Below are 23,375 nucleotides of genomic sequence, written 5' to 3'. Positions count from 1 at the left end.
GGCAGCATGTTTATAGAGAAGGAGGAGCTGAGCAGATTGATATATAGTTTTATGAGAAATTATTCAGTATAACTTATAATTTATACATTTTTTCCTGCTCATTCTGTGCTTTTAAGTCTAGGAGGCGGTCCTATCAGTGATTGACAGCCTTCCCTCTATGACTGTGTATACAGAAAGAGCTGTCAATCACTGATAGGACCGCCTCCTGGACTTCAAAGCCCAGAATGTGCAGGAATATAAATGGGAAAATTCCTGAATAGACTAAATCATTTCCCATAAAACTATATATCCATCTGCTCAGCTCCTCCTGCTCTATAACATGCTGCCTGCAGATTAGTTAGCATTTTTATGATGACAGGTTCCCTTTAACCTTTTGCTCACCACCACACAACTTTATACGTGGTGGTGGTAGGCTCTTAACTGTAACTGTATGAATGCATCTGGTTACATTGTGATCTACCGGCGCCTCGTGGCGCTGCCAGTCACTGTGGCCACTCTGTCATTAGATAGCTTTGTCACAATAAGTATGCCTGAGACCAGCAGAAGCAGACTCACTGTGAGACATCATTGTAGCAGAATGCTACAATGATCCATCCCAATGTAAATTTTAAAGGCCGACAGGGCAGCGACCTTCGTAAAAGTTTGGATTCTAACTAATGGCTGTAAAATTTTGGATTCTAAAAGTTTGGATTCTAACTAATGGCTGTAAAATGAACTGTGAGCCTGCAATCTGTAAATTAACCCCCTTCTGCCCTGATTCTGAAGGGAAGGGGTTAAATCACTTTTTTTAACATAAAAAAAAAAAGTAAAAATAAATAAAAATGAATAAAAAAAGTAAAATATAGAAAATAAAAGAATTAAAAAGTTATAGCTATATTTTAGTAATAGTATATCAGACGATGTACACCCACATACACACATTCCCCCACCCCTTTTTTGTTCATTATAGCGGACTTTGTGTGCGAAAAATATACACACGTACACCTTTTTGCTTTCTTAAAAAAAAAATCAAATGTATGTTTTGTCTTGAAATATTTTGTAAGAGTTAGAATTTTTTTTTATAATTTTCACAGTCTTTCCTTAAAGGGGTTGTCTCACTTCAGCAAATAGCATTTATAATGTAGAGGAAGTTAATACAAACCACTTACTAATGTATTCTTATTATCCATATTGCCTCCTTTGCTGGCTTCATTCATTTTTCCATCACATTATACACTGCTTGTTTCCATGGTTACGACCACCCTGCAATCCATCAGTGGTGGCCATGCTTGCACACTATGTGAAAAAGAGCCGGCCTCTCTGGTGCCCAGGACCATGGGAGCGCACATGGGCTGGTGCTTTTTCCTATAATGTGCAAGCACGGCCACCTCTCATGGATTGTGGGGTGGTCGTAACCATGGAAACGAGGAGTGTATAATGCAATGGAAAAACGAATCCAGCCAGTAAATGAAGCAATATGAACAATCACAATACATTAGTAAGTGGCTTTTATTAACTTTCTCTACATGATGCTTTTTGTTCAAGTGAGACAACCCCTTTAATTTATTTTTTTATATTATATTCTATCTAATGGCACAAAAGAAAGGTCTAAGATATTCCATGAAAAATAACATCAATTACATGTAGGTTGGCTCAGAAATTAATTAGTTATTTGCAATTAGATAGGCCCATTGCTGAAACTGAAAAAGGAAGGTCTGTTCTAGAGATGAGCGAACCTGTCAAGATTTGATTCGGTTAGCATACTGGGCTCTCTCTCTCCCTCTTTCCCATTCACCTGAAATAAATCTTACAAATTCAGATTAGTTAGAATCCAAACTTTTTGAGAAATTCAGGATCAATCCCGAACCAGTAGAATCGAACACTCATCCTTAGTCTCTTCCTAGGGTGTGTTGCTCGAACAATTGCCCATATGCCATAGTCCTTCCAGTAGAGCTTGCGGGTCCTGTCTTTGCTATACATATATGACCTCATGGTGCCATGCCTCCGTCTTGTGATTGGGTACGGATAGATGAGCTCAGCGTAAATAGATAAGCATCTTTGGTATTTTTTTTCCCCCTTCTGCTTCATCAGTAACTTGAACTCCCCATGAACCGTGTTTAGACACAAAACAAGATTTCTGGCCCGAGTTATAAAATGTAATTAAGACCTTTTGAAATCATGTGTATATTACAAGTGTTCTGCCCCCACTTTTGACCCTACCACAACCAATAAAGTTAAGTCCAATGCAGCCTGCGGTGGATTAAAAAGGTTTCCAGACCACGCTGTGTGAGTGTTTGAAACGTGTGATGGAACAGGCTCTGGGCAGCAAGTGTATCTGCCTTCTGCAAGAGCCCTTATTAGTTCACCAATAGATTGCATCTGTTTAACATCACTGCGGACGGGTCTTTGAAAGGGAGCTCGTCACTTCAATGCAATTTGGACTTTATGGCGATGCTACAAAAAGAGCTCAAATTGCACCCATAACTGGCAAGAGAGCGAAACAAAATAGGGGGCCTACTACCTAATAATAATAATAATATTTGTTTATATAGCGCCACCGTATTCCACAGCGCTTTACGAATTTATAGGGTTCATGTACAAAACAAAAGTAACTGGCTAGTATACAGCTGAAACACTAGGAGTCAGGGCCCTGCTCGCAAGAGCTTACAATCTAACTTGTTGAGCCTGCTAATGCATGACCATTGTGGTGTTCACTTCATTCCAGTTGAGTTCATGAAACAGGTGGTGCTTCTCCCTGCAAGTGTTTTCCATGCGTACTTTATCATATTTTAATAGATATGGCAACTTAGAGAACATTTTTTTTTTTACTTAAATGCATATACAGGGAGTGCAGAATTATTAGGCAAGTTGTATTTTTGAGGATTAATTTTATTATTGAACAACAACCATGTTCTCAATGAACCCAAAAAACTCATTAATATCAAAGCTGAATATTTTTGGAAGTAGTTTTTAGTTTGTTTTTAGTTTTAGCTATTTTAGGGGGATATCTGTGTGTGCAGGTGACTATTACTGTGCATAATTATTAGGCAACTTAACAAAAAACAAATATATACCCATTTCAATTATTTATTTTTACCAGTAAAACCAATATAACATCTCAACATTCACAAATATACATTTCTGACATTCAAAAACAAAACAAAAACAAATCAGTGACCAATATAGCCACCTTTCTTTGCAAGGACACTCAAAAGCCTGCCATCCATGGATTGTGTCAGTGTTTTGATCTGTTCACCATCAACATTGCGTGCAGCAGCAACCACAGCCTCCCAGACACTGTTCAGAGAGGTGTACTGTTTTCCCTCCTTGTAAATCTCACATTTGATGATGGACCACAGGTTCTTAATGGGGTTCAGATCAGGTGAACAAGGAGGCCATGTCATTAGATTTTCTTCTTTTATACCCTTTCTTGCCAGCCACGCTGTGGAGTACTTGGACGCGTGTGATGGTGCATTGTCCTGCATGAAAATCATGTTTTTCTTGAAGGATGCAGACTTCTTCCTGTACCACTGCTTGAAGAAGGTGTCTTCCAGAAACTGGCAGTAGGACTGGGAGTTGAGCTTGACTCCATCCTCAACCCGAAAAGGCCCCACAAGCTCATCTTTGATGATACCAGCCCAAACCAGTACTCCACCTCCACCTTGCTGGCGTCTGAGTCGGACTGGAGCTCTCTGCCCTTTACCAATCCAGCCACGGACCCATCCATCTGGCCCATCAAGACTCACTCTCATTTCATCAGTCCATAAAACCTTAGAAAAATCAGTCTTGAGATATTTCTTGGCCCAGTCTTGACGTTTCAGCTTGTGTGTCTTGTTCAGTGGTGGTCGTCTTTCAGCCTTTCTTACCTTGGCCATGTCTCTGAGTATTGCACACCTTGTGCTTTTGGGCACTCCAGTGATGTTGCAGCTCTGAAATATGGCCAAACTGGTGGCAAGTGGCATCTTGGCAGCTGCACGCTTGACTTTTCTCAGTTCATGGGCAGTTATTTTGCGCCTTGGTTTTTCCACACGCTTCTTGCGACCCTGTTGACTATTTTGAATGAAACGCTTGATTGTTCGATGATCACGCTTCAGAAGCTTTGCAATTTTAAGAGTGCTGCATCCCTCTGCAAGATATCTCACTATTTTTGACTTTTCTGAGCCTGTCAAGTCCTTCTTTTGACCCATTTTGCCAAAGGAAAGGAAGTTGCCTAATAATTATGCACACCTAATATAGGGTGTTGATGTCATTAGACCACACCCCTTCTCATTACAGAGATGCACATCACCTAATATGCTTAATTGGTAGTAGGCTTTCGAGCCTATACAGCTTGGAGTAAGACAACATGCATAAAGAGGATGATGTGGTCAAAATACTCATTTGCCTAATAATTCTGCACGCAGTGTATATTTGATTGAAATGTGGTTTTATTAAAAAGTTTGCACAGTTTTGCTTCTGTGTATCACAGCACATAGCAGGCTGCAGATTGCCATTCACAGTATAAGCTGGTTTGTGACCAAAGCAAAGATCAACTTTGGTTATATATCAGCTTCGGAGGGGACTGGGGTCAGAGCCACAAGATGAGCTGTCGGACAGATTTCACTGTGAACGGAATTCTGTGGCCTGCTATGTACTGTGATGCATAGAAGCTGCAGAAGCCAAATTTTATAAACTCCTATTGCGAAAATGCTTTTCTCCTAAAATGACATGCATTTACATAATACGTTTGCCCTAAAAGTTTCCATAACATTTAAATTCATTTTTCATGTATTTATTTTCAAGAAATGAGCTTCACCCACTTGATTGCTGTAATTAAATACAGAACTGGATGCACAATTTATTCCCGCAGTTCAAATGACACTATGCTGGGGGGGAGTTTTACATTTTGTAAAATCGGATGAAAATATGCTTTTGTTAGAGCTCATGCACACGGTAGTAGCCGTTTTTTGCGGTCCACAAATTGTGGATTGCGGAATGGAACGTCCAGGCCGTAATAGAACTGTCCTATCCCTGTCCGTAATGCGGACAAGAATAGGACATGTTCTATTTTTTTTGCGGGTGAAACGGAACTGACAAAAGGATGTGGGCGGCACGCGGTGTGCTGTCCACATCTTTTGCGGCCCCATTGAAGTGAATCCTGGATTCTCGGAGAATAGAGATCGTATGCGGTCAAAAACAACAATCATGTTTATGAGTAGTGTTGAGCGAACTTCTGTTTTAAGTTCGGCGTCTAAAGTTCGGCTTCCGGTTAGTGGAGAATCTCAATATGGATTCCGAATTCCGTTGTGGTCCGTGGTAGCGGAATCAATAATGGCCGATTATTGATTCCGCTACCACGGACCACAACGGAATTCGGAATCCATATCGGGATTCTCCGCTAACCGGAAGCCGAACTTTAGACGCCGAACTTAAAACAGAAGTTCGCTCAACACTATTTATGAGCACTTAATATAATGCTTCAAAGGTTTTTCCAGGATTTTTATATTGATGGTCCATCCTTAGGATCCTACACCCCACACTCCAACCGATCGTCTGTTTCGGAGTACCTCCTTAACTACACAGCTCCAAATATTGTGCAGTGGAAAGGGCTTGTACCTGCAGTGCTGTGGTTACCAGCAGTGATGGTGAGTTCGCAGTGTTCGCCAGCGAACACATGCGGGCTGCCATCTTTAGTAAGCTAGACTCACCCGTCCGGCGATGCACAGGTAAGCCCTTACCTGTGCTGGGAGCCGGTTTGATATCAAATGCACTCAGTTCCGAGAACAGGCGCCGGGGCCTTCATTGGGCTGTCCTCGGAACTGCCTGCTCCCGGTGACGGAATTTGATTTCAGACCGGCTCCCGGCACAGGTAAGGGCTTACCTGTGCATCGCCAGACGGGTGAGTCTACCTTACTAAAGATGGTAGCCCGCATGTGTTCGCTGGCGAACACTGCGAACTGACCATCACTGGTTACCAGCTCTGTCTACCGCACAATGGAGAGAGCTGTGTAGTTCTAGCGCCAACTTCTGGCCCCGGAGCTAATGCAGAACAATTGGTGGATCGGAGTACTGGATGTTGGACCCCCGCCGATCTAATATTGATGGTCTATCCTGAGTTTAGGATTGGTATTAAAATGTTGGGCAACCACTACATGAATAATATACAGTAAATTAATCGTATGACTTATAATTGCTAAAGAGAGGGCTTAGCGGGAGGGGGGCCCCTCTATGATGTCTGTCTACACCAGTGCCCACATCCTAACTGCTATCCATAGACTACTGGATTATTCGCCTTTGTCTTCCATTGACACTACTGTGAGGAGCCTGTAATCGTCAATGTCTCTGTTAAGTAAGTAGCAGCTCCAAAGTAAACAGAAGGACGGAAAGAACAGCTGAGAAGGATTATTTTCCTTCAGGTTACCGGCTTATAAAATGTTATTTATGTAAATAAATTATTCGCTCCTCTCTCCGAGGAATATGTCCGGGATTGAATGCAGTGCATTAGGGCTCCCTGCCCAAGGAACTTAATGGATATTGCAAGAACTATTAGCTTCAGATACGTGTTGTCTTGCGGACAATCTCTGAAGCACAGACATGTAATGCGAGTTGTACGCTGATGAATTAAATTAAAAATCTTGAATATCTCGTTTGTATATTGTATCTTTAACCTATCCTAATGGTAAAGGGACCCATTAACAGAACAGGATATACTGAGTACGGTTGGATTTCAGTTGTAGTAATGGTGCTATCTCGGTGTAGGTTTTGCGTCCCTTTAAGATTGGCAGAAACAAAACCCAAGTGGTAAATGTGTTCCAGAAAATATATTAGGTTGAAGGTACAGTTCGTATAGCAGGTGTTTATCCTGTGTTGTGTGCGTAGTCTGTGTACCATCCATGTCATGGTAAAAATACACTCACCTAAAGAATTATTAGTGCCCCCATACTAATACGGTGTTGGACCCGCTTTTGCCTTCAGAACTGCCTTAATTCTACGTGGCATTGATTCCACAAGGTGCTGATAGCATTCTTTAGAAATGTTGGCCCATATTGATAGGATAGCATCTTGCAGTTGATGGAGATTTGAGGGATGCACATCCAGGGCACGAAGCTCCCGTTCCACCACATCCCAAAGATGCTCTATTGGGTTGAGATCTGGTGACTGTGGGGGCAATTTTAGTACAGTGAACTCATTGTCATGTTCAAGAAACCAATTTGAAATGATTCGAGCTTTGTGACATGGTGCATTATCCTGCTGGAAGTAGCCATCAGAGGATGGGTACATGGTGGTCATGAAGGAATGGACATGGTCAGAAACAATGCTCAGGTAGCCCGTGGCATTTAAACAATACCCAATTGGGACTAAGGGGCACAAAGTGTGCCCAGAAAACATCCCCCACACCATTACACCACCACCACCAGCCTGCACAGTGGTAACAAGGCATGATGGATACATGTTCTCATTCTGTTTACGCCAAATTCGGACTCTACCATTTGAATGTCTCAACAGAAATCGAGACTCATCAGACCAGGCAACATTTTTCCAGTCTTCAACAGTCCAATTTTGGTGAGCTCGTGCAAATTGTAGCCTCTTTTTCCTATTTGTAGTGGAGATGAGTGGTACCCGGTGGGGTCTTCTGCTGTTGTAGCCCATCCGCCTCAAGGTTGTGCGTGTTGTGGCTTCACAAATGCTTTGCTGCATACCTCGGTTGTAACGAGTGGTTATTTCAGCCAACGTTGCTCTTCTATCAGCTTGAATCAGTCGGCCCATTCTCCTCTGACCTCTAGCATCCACAAGGCATTTTCGCCCACAGGACTGCCGCATACTGGATGTTTTTCGCTTTTCACACCATTCTTTGTAAACCCTAGAAATGGTTGTGCGTGAAAATCCCAGTAACTGAGCAGATTGTGAAATACTCAGACCGGCCCGTCTGGCACCAACAACCATGCCACGCTCAAAATGGCTTAAATCACCTTTCTTTCCCATTCTGACATTCAGTTTGGAGTTCAGGAGATTGTCTCGACCAGGACCACCCTACTAAATTCATTGAAACAACTGCCATGTGATTGGTTGACTAGATAATTGTATTAATGAGAAATAGAACAGGTGTTCCTAATAATTCTTTAGGTGAGTGTATATGGGATTTATGAGTCTATTTACCTATGAAACATCTCTCTTTCAACTTTCTTTTAATCAGTCATTGCTCCCAATATTAGGCAACTTTCACACTAGCGTTTTGGTTTCCGTTTGTGAGATCCGTTCAGGGCTCTCACAAGCGGTCCAAAACGGATCAGTTTTGCCCTAATGCATTCTGAATGGAAAAGGATCCGCTCAGAATGCATCAGTTTGCCTCCGATCAGTCACCATTCTGCTTTGGAGGCGGACACCAAAACGCTGCCTGCCTGACGAAGCGGAGCCAAACGGATCCGTCCTGGCACACAATGTAAGTCAATGGGGAGAGATCCGTTTTCTCTGACACAATCTGGCACAATAGAAAACTGATCCGTCCCCTATTGACTTTCAATGGTGTTCAAGACTGATCCGTCATGGCTATAGAAGACATAATACAACCCAGGGCTGGGACAAGGCCATTTGGTGCCCAGGGCGAAGATGGCAAACTGCGCCCCCCCCCCCCCCCCCCCCGTTTTTAAGAAAGAATCAATGTTGTTTCAAAACAAGAATATACTTAAAGCAATAGAACAAAGGACTGTGGGACTTTGAAAGTCACAGACACTATAAAGTTTCCCCCCACCATCATGTGCCAGTATAAAGTCCCCCCCATCATCATGTGCCAGTTTTGTAATAAGCCCCCCCAATGTGCCAGTAACACTATTGTAAAAAAAAACAAAAAAAAAACACTTATACTTACCTAAGTGTCAGCGATGCGATGCAGCCTCTTCCTGTGTCCCACGCTGTAATGTAAGGCTCAGGCGGCACGATGACGTCATTGCGCCGGCCTCTGATAGGCTGCCGGCCTAGTGCCTGCAGCCAGGGGCGTACATAAAAATCACTGGGCCCCATAGCAGGAATCTAAATTGGGCCCCCATTCCCCTTTTATAGCCCCTCCCTTTGTTCCATGAACTATTCTTGCTGCTGCGTTTTATAATTTATGCCATCAGGGCCGGATTGGGATTACAAAACAGCCCTGGCACACAAAAGAGGTATAATAGATGCAGATGTATATTATATACAGCAGTGTACAGTTATGTGAGGTACGCGGTATAATAGATGCAGTGTGTACAGGTATATAGTATATTCCCTAGTGTTCTGATATGTGAGGTACAGGGTATAATAGATGCAGTGTGTACAGGTATATAGTATATACAGCAGTGTACTGATATGTGAGGTACGGGGTATAATATATGCAGTGTATACAGTATATACAGTAGTGTAATATGTGAGGTACGAGGTATAATAGATGCAGTGTGTACAGGTATATAGTAAATACAGCAGTGTATTGACACCTCGTACCTCACATATCAGTACACTGCTGTATATACTATATATCTGTACACACTGCATCTATTATACCTCGTACCTCACATATATAGTATATACAGAAGTGTACTGATATCTGTACACACAGCATCTATTATACCTCATACCTCACATATCAGTGCACTGCGGTATATACTATATATCTGTACATATTGCATGTATAATACTGTGTAATATATGCAGTGTGTGTGCATGTATGTGTGTGTATATATATATATATATATATATACAGAGCAGTGTATTGATGTGACACATAGAAGGTATAATACTGTAGATGCAGTGTTTATAGAAATATGTGGTCAGTTATGCATTATAGTCACTGTGAGGTACATGAGGTAGTGGTAACTGTCTGAAGTAGTATACATGAGTGAGCAATGAGTAAAAACAGGGCATGGAGGGGGGGGGGGTAAATGATGAAAAGTGGAGGACCTCCTCTTACCTCTCCATTCCAGTCTGTATGGATCAATACAGAGCTGCTTGTGAACTTTTAATACTTGCTGTTAGGGGTTGAAGGACCTGTGATGATGTCATCACAGGTCCTGGCAGATGTACCTTTAAACCTAGGAACTACACCATTTTTGGTGCAGTTCCTTTGCTAGATTCTGCAGGACCTGTGATGTTGAAGATGATGTCATCACAGGTCCTGGCAGATGCACTGTTCTAACCTGGGAACTACACTTTACACTGTGCAGTTCCCTTACAGGACCTGTGATGACATCATCAAAGGTCCTTTAGCTTTAGAAAGGTAAACAGGAGTAATTAGGGGGCGGGGCCTCTCCTCCACTTCGGTGCCTGCCTGCAGCCTATCAGAGGAAAGGGAAGGGACACGCCTCTCCCTCCCCTGCACCTCCGCTGGCACAGACAGTTTACAATGGAGATGAGCGCAATGGAAGCGCTCATCTCCCTGTGCCCGGCGGCGGCTGCTCACTTGGGGGGGGGGGTCATTTTAGTTGGGGGGGCACATGGGGGGGCACAGCATGATGTAGGGGGGGCCGTGGCTGGCACTTCACCTGCGCCCCCCTCCTGTCCGCAAATGGTAGCGCCCAGGGCACCCGCTCCTTCGGCCCCTGCCTTGTACCGGCCCTGATACAACCGTATCCGTTCATGACGGATGCATGTGGTTGTATTATTGTAACAGAAGCATTTTTTCAGATCCATGACTGATCCGCAAAAACCGCTAGTGTGAAAGCTGCCTTAGTTTTCTTTGATATAACATTCCTCAACTTTGCTCTTTTTTTGTCTCTATCCCCTCTACCCTGTCTTCCTTCTTCAAGTGAATGGGGCTGAGCTGCAATACCAAGCACAGCCACTATACAATGTACGGCGCTGTGCTTGGAGAGCTGCCGGTAGCCTGCAGATCGGCGGGGGTGCTGGGACTCGGACCTCTGCTGATCCTATCCTGGCAATAGGCCTTCATTATCTTTATTCCCGATAAGCCCTTTAATGTGACTTTATTTTTATTTAAAGCTGCACGGTTGCTTTTAATACAGGAAAAAATGAAATAAACTAGATTCTCAAGCATAACTTGGGCCCTGGCAAGACGTCTTTATGAAGAATACTCGTGAAATTCCTACGCTTGTCCTGAAAGATCGCTTCCTGGCAACATGGTTGTGCTAGCAGGAGTTCAATCAGCTTTATCCTGAGCGGCTGCTTTAAAATGATTTGGCTCGTACTTTCTGGCATCACTTATTTTTTACAGAAAATGTAGTTTGGTTTATTGTCTCTAATTTAAGATTTTTTTTTTCTTTTGTGTTAAAATAATTTTGCCTGTGGGAGCGCATGTAGTCAGAGAAGAGGCGCTCATGCCAAGCAGTGCTTTTATGCCTGATATAACTGTATCGGGGATCACAAACTACTGCAAAACAGACGTTACTTTAGGTTCTGCTCGCATGTAAACAGTGTATCGCATGCATCTCCTCCAGCAGGCGTGAAGAATGGGGTTTATCTAATCTGGTCTGCCCAAAGCCTAGCAGATTTAGAAATCTCAGCTGGTTGGATTGATCTTCAGGACTGGACGTTAGACACATGATATACTACGGTTGTCATTTTTAGTTCACATATTTTATTGGGCAATTTAAAACCAAGATGCGGCACAATAACAAGTGGCGATGGCCGGCAGCAAATATAAATCAAATAATAGCAGTTGTCCTTTGCAGGGACTTTGTGAAACCTGATTCGTGAGATCCGTCATACTGTAGCATCTCAGTACTGGAGGAGAACGCTTCAGTTTTGTCCCCATTCATTGTCAGTGAGGACAAAAAAGAACAGAACTGAATGCATTTCGTTCTGTTTGGTTGCATTCCGATATCGGACAGAAGACCGCTGCACCCAGCGTTTTTCTGTCCGGCATGGGATGCGGAGTAAGATGACATGATGGGATGTGCTGACTGACCCCCCTTTTTTGCAGTTGCACTGAGCTGGAGGAGTGGCTGACTCCCGTTGGTCTTGCACTCCTGACCAGCCTGTATAGAGTGGGCTCAGCATGCATGTTGGTACCTGCATCCCTGGATTTAATGGAGGCCATTATGGCACCAAAAATGGTAAAAATCAGAGTGGACCCAGCATGCATGTGGAACCTGCACTCCCTGAATCTTATGACAGCCAGCATGGCACATAACAGGTAGTATTTAGTGTTAGGTTCCCGTCTTATAGAGATCGCCTTGACGTTTGGCAGACGGGCCCAAATCATTTTGTACAAAATGTATTTGCCAAGAATCTCAAATTTGCTAAATAAGCGTAGCATTAGCACCATAATGTTTTCTATAATTATGGCATTATTGTACTTTATTTGTGTTTGCAGAGTGCTGCCGCATTGTCTTTTTTTCTTTGCAAGATGGCATGAAACACAATTTAAGTTAATGGTGCAGGATCTGTTTTCTCGGACACAAAAGAAAACGGATCCGTCCCCCATTGGCTTACAATGGTTTTAGTGCCGGATCTATCATGGCCATTTTAGAGATAATAAAACCGAATCAATTCATAACGGATGCAGATGGTGTTTTTGGTGATCTCTGCCGGCTCCAGCAAAAACGCAGATGTGAAAGTAGCCTTAAAAAGAACCTTTCGATTGACAGTTCCACTTTTATCTTCCTTTGGATGCAATTTTAGGCTTTGTGACTTTTGCTCGTGCATTCCCTTTGAGCGTTTTGATAAAATCACTTGCTCCTCAGTAAGTTTCATGACCAAGAGCCAGAAGGTAACGTCTTCAGGATTTCTGTATCTCTGCCCTCTTTCTATTAGTAAGAGTCAGCGCTGAATCATAGGTCGTGGCGTTTACGGTTACAGTATGGATGACTTTGTTATAATTTTGGAAACGGGAAACATCTGTATAATGTATGTGGCCCGAGGCCGGTTTTTGCCAATATTATTCCAGAAGATCTAATTTCACTAGGTCTGTCCATAGCGCGATTCTGCAAAGGTGCATTCGACTATAGTGCAAGATACCAAGGTTAGATTACCATCTGGGGAAATTCAAGGATATCTAAGTCATATAAACCGAAGCCTCGAACCATTGATGGACAGAGTTCAGTGAGAAAGCAAAAAGAGCTCCCGGAAATATCTCCGTCACTGCTCATGGTCAGTGTAGTTCATCTGGACATTTAGGGCACCTCTGAGGATTTTGTTCCATAAATTTCTGTGGCTGAAAATCAGTTCCGTTCACCTGAATAGGGCTTTACAGAAATCCATGTGCTTGCCGCCTCTTAAAGGGTTTCTGTCACCCTGCAAAACTCATTTTTTTTTTTTGGGCTAGTTAGATTGCTCATAGTGCGATATAGCAGAATATAATGGTATTACTTACTTTCATGCGGCCGATTCTTTATAAAACGAACTTTTATAATATGTTAATGAGGGCTCTACCAGCAAGTATGGCGTCTACTTGCTGGTAGCTGCTGCAGAAATCCGCCCCCTCGCCGTGTTGATTGACAGGGCCAGCCGTGATCTCCTCCTCCGGCCGGCCCTGTCAGTAATTCAAAAATCGCGCGCCTCGCGTCATTCGGCGCAGGCGCTCTGAGATGAGGAGGCTCGTATCCTCAGCACTCCCTCAGTGCGCCTGCGCCGATGACATCACCGAAAGAGAAGACGTCATCGGCGCAGGCGCACTGAGGGAGTGCTGAGGATACGAGCCTCCTCATCTCAGAGCGCCTGCGCCGAATGACGCGAGGCGCGCGATTTTTGAATTACTGACAGGGCCGGCCGGAGGAGGAGATCACGGCTGGCCCTGTCAATCAACACGGCGAGGGGGCGGATTTCTGCAGCAGCTACCAGCAAGTAGACGCCCTACTTGCTGGTAGAGCCCTCATTAACATATTATAAAAGTTCGTTTTATAAAGAATCGGCCGCATGAAAGTAAGTAATACCATTATATTCTGCTATATCGCACTATGAGCAATCTAACTAGCCCAAAAAAAAAAAAAAAGAGTTTTGCAGGGTGACAGAAACCCTTTAAGGAATGGAACTGGTTTTCAGTTGCAGAACTTTCTGCAACAAAATCTGCAGGGTGTGAAGGCGCCCTTATGGAATATTGATAGGCTATGCCATAATTGTCAAATTGGTGCTAGTTCCACCTCTGGGAATGGGACCTGAAAGTGAAAAAAGATGCAAGCATGGCCGGCCACCCCTCCACTCACCTCCTTGTGAGTTCCACAAACAGCCAAGCACTGACTGGGCTATTATTGGAAGTCCCATGGCGATGAATGGAGGGGTGGCCGCACCTGCACAGCTTGTTCTCCATTCACTGCTATTGGACTTCCAAAAATAGACAAGTGCCCACACTCCAGTGTTTTCAGAAGTCCCATAGCAGTGAATTTATAGGATGCTGTGCATGCGCAGTGTGCTCTCTGTTCACTTTGGAGACCCCAGTGGATTCCAGAGGTGGGATGCACACCTTTATGACATTTATGGCTTATCCTAGAGATACACGTAAGCCATAAATATCCCAGATGGGACAATCCCTTTAAAGGGGTTTCTAGCTTCAGTCCCCGTTTAAACTAGGGCTAAGACAACACTGTACCTAAAGTTAAAAAAAAAATTCACTCATTTGCGCCAAGGGTCTGTGTCCGGCTCCTCCTAGTCCCTGGAGTTTAAACTTCCAGACAGGGTAACATGCACCAGTTTGGCCAGTCATTGGCTTCAGCGCTGACATTTCCCGATTGGCATGAGATCCAGCATTGACATGTTGATGAGGACACATCATCTCTGAAACCAGTGATTGGCCACAGCAGTGCATGTGACCCCTTCCATAAGCGTACATGCCGGGAGCAGAGCATCCGGAGCAGGTGGGCGCTTTCTTTTTTTCTTTACATATGGCACTGTTGTAGATCTAACTGAAATGGGGGTTAAAGTTGCAGAATTCCAGTTCAGCAAATTTTCCTGAAGTCTTTAACCAAGTATTGCCAAGTTTATGTTTTCCATGATTTGTCATAGAGCAGAGCCCCTGTCAGGGATGGGCTGGGCCGGGCCCCACCCTGCTCGGTACCCATCCATCTAAATTAGCCAGACTGAGGAGCCACTGTGCAATTCCGTTTCCCGCTTTGTTTAAAGGGTTTGTCCGAGTTGAAAGTCCCTCACTGCCCCTAAATGTGATAAAAGGATAAAAAAAAATGATTTACCAATTAGGCCCCCCTCCATTTTCAGTGCTGCAGCTCCAGGCCTCACCTCCGCTTTCTGTTTAGAGGCTGCAGTAACGAAATAGCTGTATCGGCTCATGACCACTGCAGCCAATCACTGGCCTCAGTGATCCTGTGCCCTATACCGCTGAGTCCATTGATTGGCTACAGCAGTTAGCATGTAATATTGCATTTCCCCTGTAGCTGCCACTGATTTATGTTCTCATGAATAGCAATATATTTTGTCTTTTAAACGATGTACATTATATAACCTTTTTTTCCCAGCAGATACCATTTCTGGAGCGGTGTTTACTTTGAATTTAAATGACTTTGTCCTAAAAACGAGTCTGAATGAAAGAAGCAGGAATTTGATTGGACCAGTTTCGGGTTGTATTAATCTTGAAGCCAATTGGTGCAAGCATAGTGGAGACCAAGGCCCCCAACCCACCATTCCCAAAGTCCTTCTTGATGTGAGGTGTGGGCTGCTGCAGGTGGGTTTGCTGTGAAATAAGTTCTAAACTTCTAAAAGTTCATTTTTTGTTGGCGGCACCTCGGCTACTGGTTCCTGATCGCTATATAGACAGATTGTATGACTGTGCAACATACAACCTTCAGACATGTGCAAATCTTTCTGGAGCTTTTTAGTAGGGATCGACCGATATTGATTTTTTAGGACCAATACCGATAATTTGTGAACTTTCAGGCCGATAGCCGATAATTTATACCGATATTCTGGGAATTTTCATTTTTGAAAAAAAAAAATTCCTACACAAATCTGCTGAAAATTAATATGTTTATTGTTAACGTGTATTTAGTTTTTTTTTGTAAATCTTTCTTTTTTATTTATACTTAATATTTTGGTGTTTATTTTTTACTAACTTTTAGCCCCCTTAGGGACTAGAACCCTTGTCCTGTTCACCCTGATAGATCTCTATCAGGGTGAATAGGATCTCACACTGTCCCTGCTGCTCTGTGCTTTGTGCACACAGCAGCATGGAGCTTACCATGGCAGCCAGGGCTTCAATAGCGTCCTGGCTGCCATGGTAACCGATCGGAGCCCCAGGATTACACTGCTGGGCTCCGATTGGAGGAGCAGGGGAGAGGGGACCCTGTGGCCACTGCCACCAATGATTAATACTGGGGGGGGCGCACTGCGCCACCAACGTTTTTAATACTGGGATGGGGGTGGGGGGCGCACTGCGCCACCAATGATTAATACTGGGGGGCTTGGGGGGGCGCACTGCGCCACCAATGAAGAGAAATCTCTCATTCATTCATATACAGGAGGCGGGAGCTGGCTGCAGAATCACATAGACGGCTCCCGACCTCTATGAGCGGTAGCTGCGATCCGCGGCACCTAAGGTGTTAACTACCGCAGATCGCAGCTACCGCTCATAGAGGTGGGGAGCCGGCTATGTGATTCTGCAGCCAGCTCCCGCCTCCTGTATATGAATTAATGAAAGACTTATCTTCATTGGTGGAGCTGCAGCCACAGCCCCGCCCCTTCTCTTGTCCTCTCTCCTCTAATTGGCGACAGCAGCACAGGGGGAGGGAGACACTGCTTCCTTTTCTCCTGTGCTGCTGAGGGAACACAGAGAGCGCTGAGCAGCGCGATCCTTGTTCCCAATACGTTATCGGAATATCGGCAAAATAGATGCCGATACCAATAACTGTCAAAATCCTGAATATCGGCCGATAATATCGGTAAAACCGATAATCGGTCGATCCCTACTTTTTAGGTCTGTGCAAACCTTAAACGGGTTGTCTCACTTTAGCAAATGTCATTTATTATGTAGAGGAAGGTAATACAAGGCACTTACTAATGTATTGTGATTGATATTGCCTCCTTTGCTGGCTGGATTCATTTTTCCATAACATTATACACTGCTCTCATCTAGGGGCTATGATCACCCTGTCATCCAGCAGCGGTGGCCATGCTTACACACTATAGAAAAAGCTCTGGCCTCTCTGGTGATTGGAACTGTGAGAGTGCACATAGGTACTTATTTACAGCATTTCCTGTCCCGGCCACCTCATATCTGCACTGCAGCGGTGGCCGTACCCCTTGGAAATGAGCAGTGTATAATGTGATGGAAAATTAATCAAGCCAGCAAAGGAGGCAATATGGACAATCACAATACATTAGTAAGTGCCTTGTATTAACTTTCTCTACATGATAAATGCTATTTTTAGAAGTGACACAACCCCTTTAAATGTTATTTTAATATAATTCATCAAGAAAAAATTAGTTATTTTTGTAATTTACTTTCTGTTACAAGAATGTTCCAGTTGTGAGATAATTCTCTTTACTTCATTATTATGGCACCCCCTGGTGTTTCATCTTTAAAGTAATGTGCATGTCCACCTACTGAGATGGTCGCATATGCTCAGTTCTATCCTTTTACCGCCTCCTGTCATATCTACTGTTAGAAGCTGTGACAGTTAGGCTACTTTCACACTAGCGTTCGGGGCTCCGCTTGTGAGTTCCGTTTGAAGGCTCTCACAAGCGGCCCCGAACGGATCCGTACAGCCCCAATGCATTCTGAGTGGATGCGGATCCGCTCAGAATGCATCAGTTTGGTACCGTTTGGCCTCCGCTCCGCTCAGCAGGCGGACACCCGAACGCAGCTTGCAGCGTTTTCGTGTCCGCCTGGCCGTGCGGAGCCAAACGGATCCGTCCAGACTTACAATGCAAGTCAATGGGGACGGATCCGTTTGACGTTGACACAATATGGTGCAATTTCAAACGGATCCGTCCCCCATTGACTTTCAATGTAAAGTCAGGAGTCCCTATTAATATACCATCAGATCGGAGTTTTCTCCAATCCGAGGGTATATTTTAACTTGAAGCGTCCCCATCACCATGGGAACGCCTCTATGTTAGAATATACCATCGGATTTGAGTTACATCGTGAAACTCAGATCCGACAGTATATTCTAACACAGAGGCGTTCCCATGGTGATGGGGACGCTTCAAGTTAGAATATACTGAGAACTGTGTACATGACTGCCCCCTGCTGCCTGGCAGATGCTGCCAGGCAGCAGGGGGCAGACCCCCCCCCCTCCTGTATTTAACTTATTGGTGGCCAGTGCGGCCCCCCTCCCTCCCTAGTATTAATTGTAACCAGTGCGGCCCCCCTCCCTCTATATTCATCGGTGGCCAGTGCGGATTCCCAGTATTAAATATGACCAGTGCGGCCTCCCCCTCCCTCCCCAGTATTAAATATGACCAGTGCGGCCTCCCCCTCCCTCTATATTTATTGGTGGCCAGTGCGGATTCCAAGTATTGTGACCAGTGCAGCCTCCCCTCTCCCCCCCCCCCATCATTGGTGGCAGCGGAGAGTACCGATCGGAGTCCCAGTTTAAATCGCTGGGGCTCCGATCGGTTACCATGGCAGCCAAGACGCTATTGCAGTCTTGGCTGCCATGGTTACTTAGCAATAAATAGAAGCATTATATTTACCTGAAGAGCTGCGATGTCTGTGTCCGGCTGGGAGCTCCTCCTACTGGTAAGTGAAAGGTCTGTGCGGCGCATTGCCTGTAGCACAGACCTGTCACTTACCAGTAGGAGGAGCTCCCGGCCGGACACAGACATCGCAGCTCTTCAGGTAAGTATACTGCTTCTATTTATTGCTAAGTAACCATGGCAGCCAAGACTGCAATAGCGTCTTGGCTGCCATGGTAACTGATCGGAGCCCCAGCGCATGGTAACCGATCGGAGCCCCAGCGATTTAAACTGGGACTCCAATCGGTACTCTCCGCTGCCACCAATGATGGGGGGGGGGGGGATTTTAATTAGGGGGGGGAGAGGGGAGGCCGCACTGGTCACAATACTTGGAATCCGCACTGGCCCCCAATAAATATAGAGGGAGGGGGAGGCCGCACTGGTCATATTTAATACTAGGGAGGGGGAGGCCGCACTGGTCATATTTAATACTGGGAATCCGCACTGGCCCCCGATGAATATAGAGGGAGGGGGGCCGCACTGGTTACAATTAATACTGGGGAGGGAGGGGGGGCCACACTGGCCACCAATAAGTTAAATACAGGAGGGGGGGGGGGGGGCTGCCCCCTGCTGCCTGGCAGCATCTGTCAGGCAGCAGGGGGCAGTCATGTACACAGTTCTCAGTATATTCTAACTTGAAGCGTCCCCATCACCATGGGAACGCTTCTGTGTTTAGAATGTACTGTCGGATCTGAGTTTTCCAAAGTGAAAAATCAGATCTGAAATAAACAGTTATGCAGACGGATCCGTTCTGAACGGATGCAAGCGTTTGCATTATAGGAGCGGATCCGTCTGTGCAGACACCAGACGGATCCGCTCCTAACGCAAGTGTGAAAGTAGCCTTACAGGGAGAGAGCTGCAGTGGAAAATGCACATAAGTTGTGAATGTGATAGATCTGCAGAGTAGAGGACACACTCCCTGAGCTGTGATAGAGAGAAAGCTGCAGCACAAAGGACACCCCTTGAGCTTTCAGCCTTAATAAAATCTAGCAGAGCAATTAGAGTAATGAATAGAGAGATCTCTGGATCCATGTGAGGTACAGGGCTGGTTCTAACTTTGTTAGAGTTTGTCATGCACTATATTACGGTTTGTCTGATTTTCATTTTTTTTTTGTATTGGATTGTGGTGATTAATATCACCTTGGTGGCCCTATTTCAAATTTTCACTGTGTATTCAATTACCCCTAAATTCCACATTTTTGTTCCCTGTACTGCCTACTTTTACCTGTGCTTAAAATAGGGTTGCTAAACAGATAGACGGAGCACGCAGCGTGCAAGGTCACATTACAGACAGCCAGGGACTGTAAGTAAATAATTAAAGCCAGGTCCTCCCCAGCAGCTGATAACAGTGCCTGGGCTGTGTGCACTTCTCCCTGTCTCTGCACTTGGCAGACGCTCCCTCACTCAGCAGAGCTGGAGAATGCAGAGTTGAAGCAGCGCACAACAGGGAAGGGAGATCTGCCTCTGCTCAGTGTATAAATGAAAGCCACATGTGGTAAGAGGACTCCTTTGTGCTGCAGGAGATTAACCCTTTAGGGGGGAGGGCTCTGGTTACTGACACTTTTGGGGGGCTATTGTTACTGGCTAGTGAGGGCAGGTGGGATTAGCCTCAGGGTGAGGGCAGTGGCGGCCATCTTAACTGAATAGTGAGATTGCAGTTTTATGCAGACTGGTTGCTAAGGGCTGAATCTTATAAAATATGGGGTAAGTCAGTCTAATAGTAACTGATTCTGGAATATCATGTTATTAGTAACTACATATATGAAAATTGAAATTAGGGTCTAAATGTGACAGTTATCCTTTAAGACTCGCTGCCCTAAGAGATCGTCATGATAGAGCAGATTTACTCCCTCGTAGCTGGGGATCCAATATGGAGTCCATAGGGCTAGGGTACTTACAGAACTACCATTTCTTTAGCAATACATTTGTGAATGCTGACTTATATTTTCTGAAGAATCTATCAGCTCTGGACAAATATGTAAGAAACAATATTCCTCTGCATTAAGTATATTAAAGAGATTATGCCATGATGGAGGTAAGTGAATACACAGTGAAAAGTTGAAATAGGGCCACCAAGGTTATATTAATCACCACAATCCAATACTCCAAAAAAAATTAAAAATACGACAGTTATCCTTTAACAACAAAATTGAGACTTTTACAGCACCCTCTGGTGGAGTCATCCATAATGGAGAATTCAGCCTGTGGTTCTTTATGTGGCTTTACATGCTTCAGTAATGTGTCCAGTTCAGCAATCAAGAGCTTGATTGTGAATGAAGGCTGTGACTTGTGGCGAGTATTCAGTATTGTGATGAAGGTGATACCATTTCTCGTCACCAGACCATAGAGCAATGCCATTTACACGCAGCCATTTTACCATGAAATGTTTTTAGCAAGTCTGAGACTTTTCTGCTTGCTGTTTCAACTATTCGATGTACAGTTGTGTTCAGGATAATAGCAGTCAGACATCACTAACCTGATCAATCACTGTTTTTGGTAGAAATGATATTTCTACATGGCAAATAATTTACTAGCAGGTGTAGTAGAGTAATAGAAATCCAACAGACCCAACAGTCATGACATGCATGCTGCTGATTCTATGTAATTCAATCACTTATTGAAAGGGGCATGTTCAAAATAATAGCAGTGTGGAGTTCCATGAGTGAGGTCATTCATTCTTTGAAAAACAGGTGGCAATTATTGCCCTTATTTAAGGAAGGAAGGCAGCAAATGTTGTACATGCTGGTTACAGTGCATTTCTCTCAGAAATTCTGAGGAAAATGGGTCAGAAGAACAGCGTACCTTCATTAAAAAGTTGATTGGAGAGAGGAAAACATATAAAGAAGTGCAGAAAATGATAGGCTGCTCAGCTAAAACGATTGCAAATGCTTTAAAATTGCAACCAAAACCTGAAAGACGTATAAGGGTACTTTCACACTAGCGTTTTTCTTTTCCGGCGCTGAGTTCCGTCCTAGGGGCTCAAATCCGGAAAAGAACTGATCAGTTTTATCCTCATGCATTCTGAATGGAGAGTCAGTCCTTCAGGATGCATCAGGATGTCTTCAGTTCAGTCTTTTTGACTGATCAGGCTTTTCAGAAAAACGTAGCATGCAGTATTTTTACCTCCGGCCAAAAAGCCTGAACACTTTGACTGAACGCCGGATCAGGCCTTTTTCCCATTGACTTGCATTAACGCCGGATCTGGCGCCGTGTGTTCAGTCAAAACGGATCCGGCTTTTGCATGTTAAACCCGAAAAATGTGAAAAAAAAGTTAAAGTCCATAAATGGCGGATCCGTTTTTTCCAATGCATTTTTTCATTGTGATCAAAATCCTGATCAGGATTCAAATGTAATCCGTTTTCACACGTTTTTCCGGATCCGGCGGGCAGTTCCGGTGTCGGAATTGAACGCCGGATTAAAACAACGCTAGTGTGAAAGTAGCCTAAGAAAGCGAAAAACTACCATTCAAATGGATAGAAGAATAGCCAAAATGGCGAGAGCTCAGCCAACAATCAGCTCCAGGAAGATCACAGAAGGTCTAAAGTTACCTGTGAGTACTGTTACAATTAGAAGACACCTATGTGAAGCCAAGCTATCTGCAAGAAGCCCCCGCAAAGTCCCACTGATGAAAAAAAGACATGTGCTGAAGAGGTTACAATTTGCTTAAGAGCACATTGACGGCCTAAAGAGACATTTTGTGGACTGATGAAAGTAAGATTGTTCTTTTTGGGTCTAGTGGCCGGAGATCGTTTGTCAGACGACCCCCAAACACTGAATTCAAGCCGCAGTACACTGAAGACAGTGAAGCATGGTGGAGCAAGCCTCATGATATGGGGATGTTTCTCATACTAAGGTGTTGGGCCTATTTATCGCATACCAGGGATCAGGGATCAGTTTGAATACATCAGAATACTTGAAGAGGTCATGCTGCCTTATGCTGAAGAGGAAATGCCCTTGAAATGGGTGTTCCTACAAGACAACGACCCCAAACACACCAGTAAACGCGCAACATTCCAGGAAACGTTCCAGACCAACAAGATTGACGTTATGGAGTGGTCAGCCCAATCCCCGGATCTTAATCCAATAGAAAACTTGTGGGGTGACATAAGAAATGCAGTTTCTGAGGCAAAACCAAGAAATAGAGAAGAACTGTGAAATGTAGTCCAATCATCCTGGGAAGGAATACCTGTTCACAGGGGCCAGAAGTTGGTTGACTCCATGTAACACAGATGTACAGCAGTTCTCAGAAACAGCGGTTATACAACTAAATAAAAGTTCAATGATTCAAAGGAAAGCAAAATCTTCAAACTTTTTTCAGTTTATATAGTGAATGCTTGAGTTTGTAAAGAAGAATACAAACACTGCTATTTTTTTGAACAGTCAAATATTTACTTTTCTTCATTTCTTTTAGAGGAACAACACACATTTTATATATTTTTCTTCATGTTTTGATTTGGAATAGAATGTGTAGTGTTCCCAATGCATTTGTGTGCATGGAAATAAAAGCTATTAGAAGGATTTTGAGCTTTATTCACTTTTTTAAATACACTGCTATTATTTTGAACACAACTGTAGTTATCACTTTACGTGTTGAGATGATCCTGATCGACTAATGAAAATTGTTGAGTCAGACACCTTATCAAATCCTATAAAGCCACCCTTAGGCCTGTATTACACCAACAGATTATCTGAGCAATATCTGTCCAATCAGACCAATAGTTAGTGTGTATAACAACAGATTGGTGTGTGTAATTGGACATCTGACCATTGATTAGTCAAAAATATCTGTCAGATAATCTATTGGTGTAATT

At 44.0% G+C, this 23,375-nt stretch overlaps 1 protein-coding gene across 4 annotated transcripts in view; it reads left to right on the top strand.

Annotated features, from left to right (window-relative positions):
- The window catches only part of VPS13B (vacuolar protein sorting 13 homolog B), a 1,020,896-nt gene that overhangs the window by 806,305 nt on the left and 191,216 nt on the right, over positions 1-23,375 (top strand). For all 4 annotated transcript variants that reach the window (XM_040432419.1, XM_040432415.1, XM_040432418.1 and 1 more), the window contains exon 37: positions 15,348-15,550. In XM_040432419.1, coding sequence (XP_040288353.1) covers positions 15,348-15,550 — 203 coding nt within the window. The remainder of the gene's footprint in view (positions 1-15,347; positions 15,551-23,375) is intronic.

The sequence above is a fragment of the Bufo bufo genome, chromosome 5 (genome assembly GCF_905171765.1).
Source record: "Bufo bufo chromosome 5, aBufBuf1.1, whole genome shotgun sequence".
Taxonomy (NCBI): domain Eukaryota; kingdom Metazoa; phylum Chordata; class Amphibia; order Anura; family Bufonidae; genus Bufo; species Bufo bufo.
Note: the sequence above shows the minus strand (reverse complement) of the source record. Positions and strands in the feature narration are given on the sequence as shown.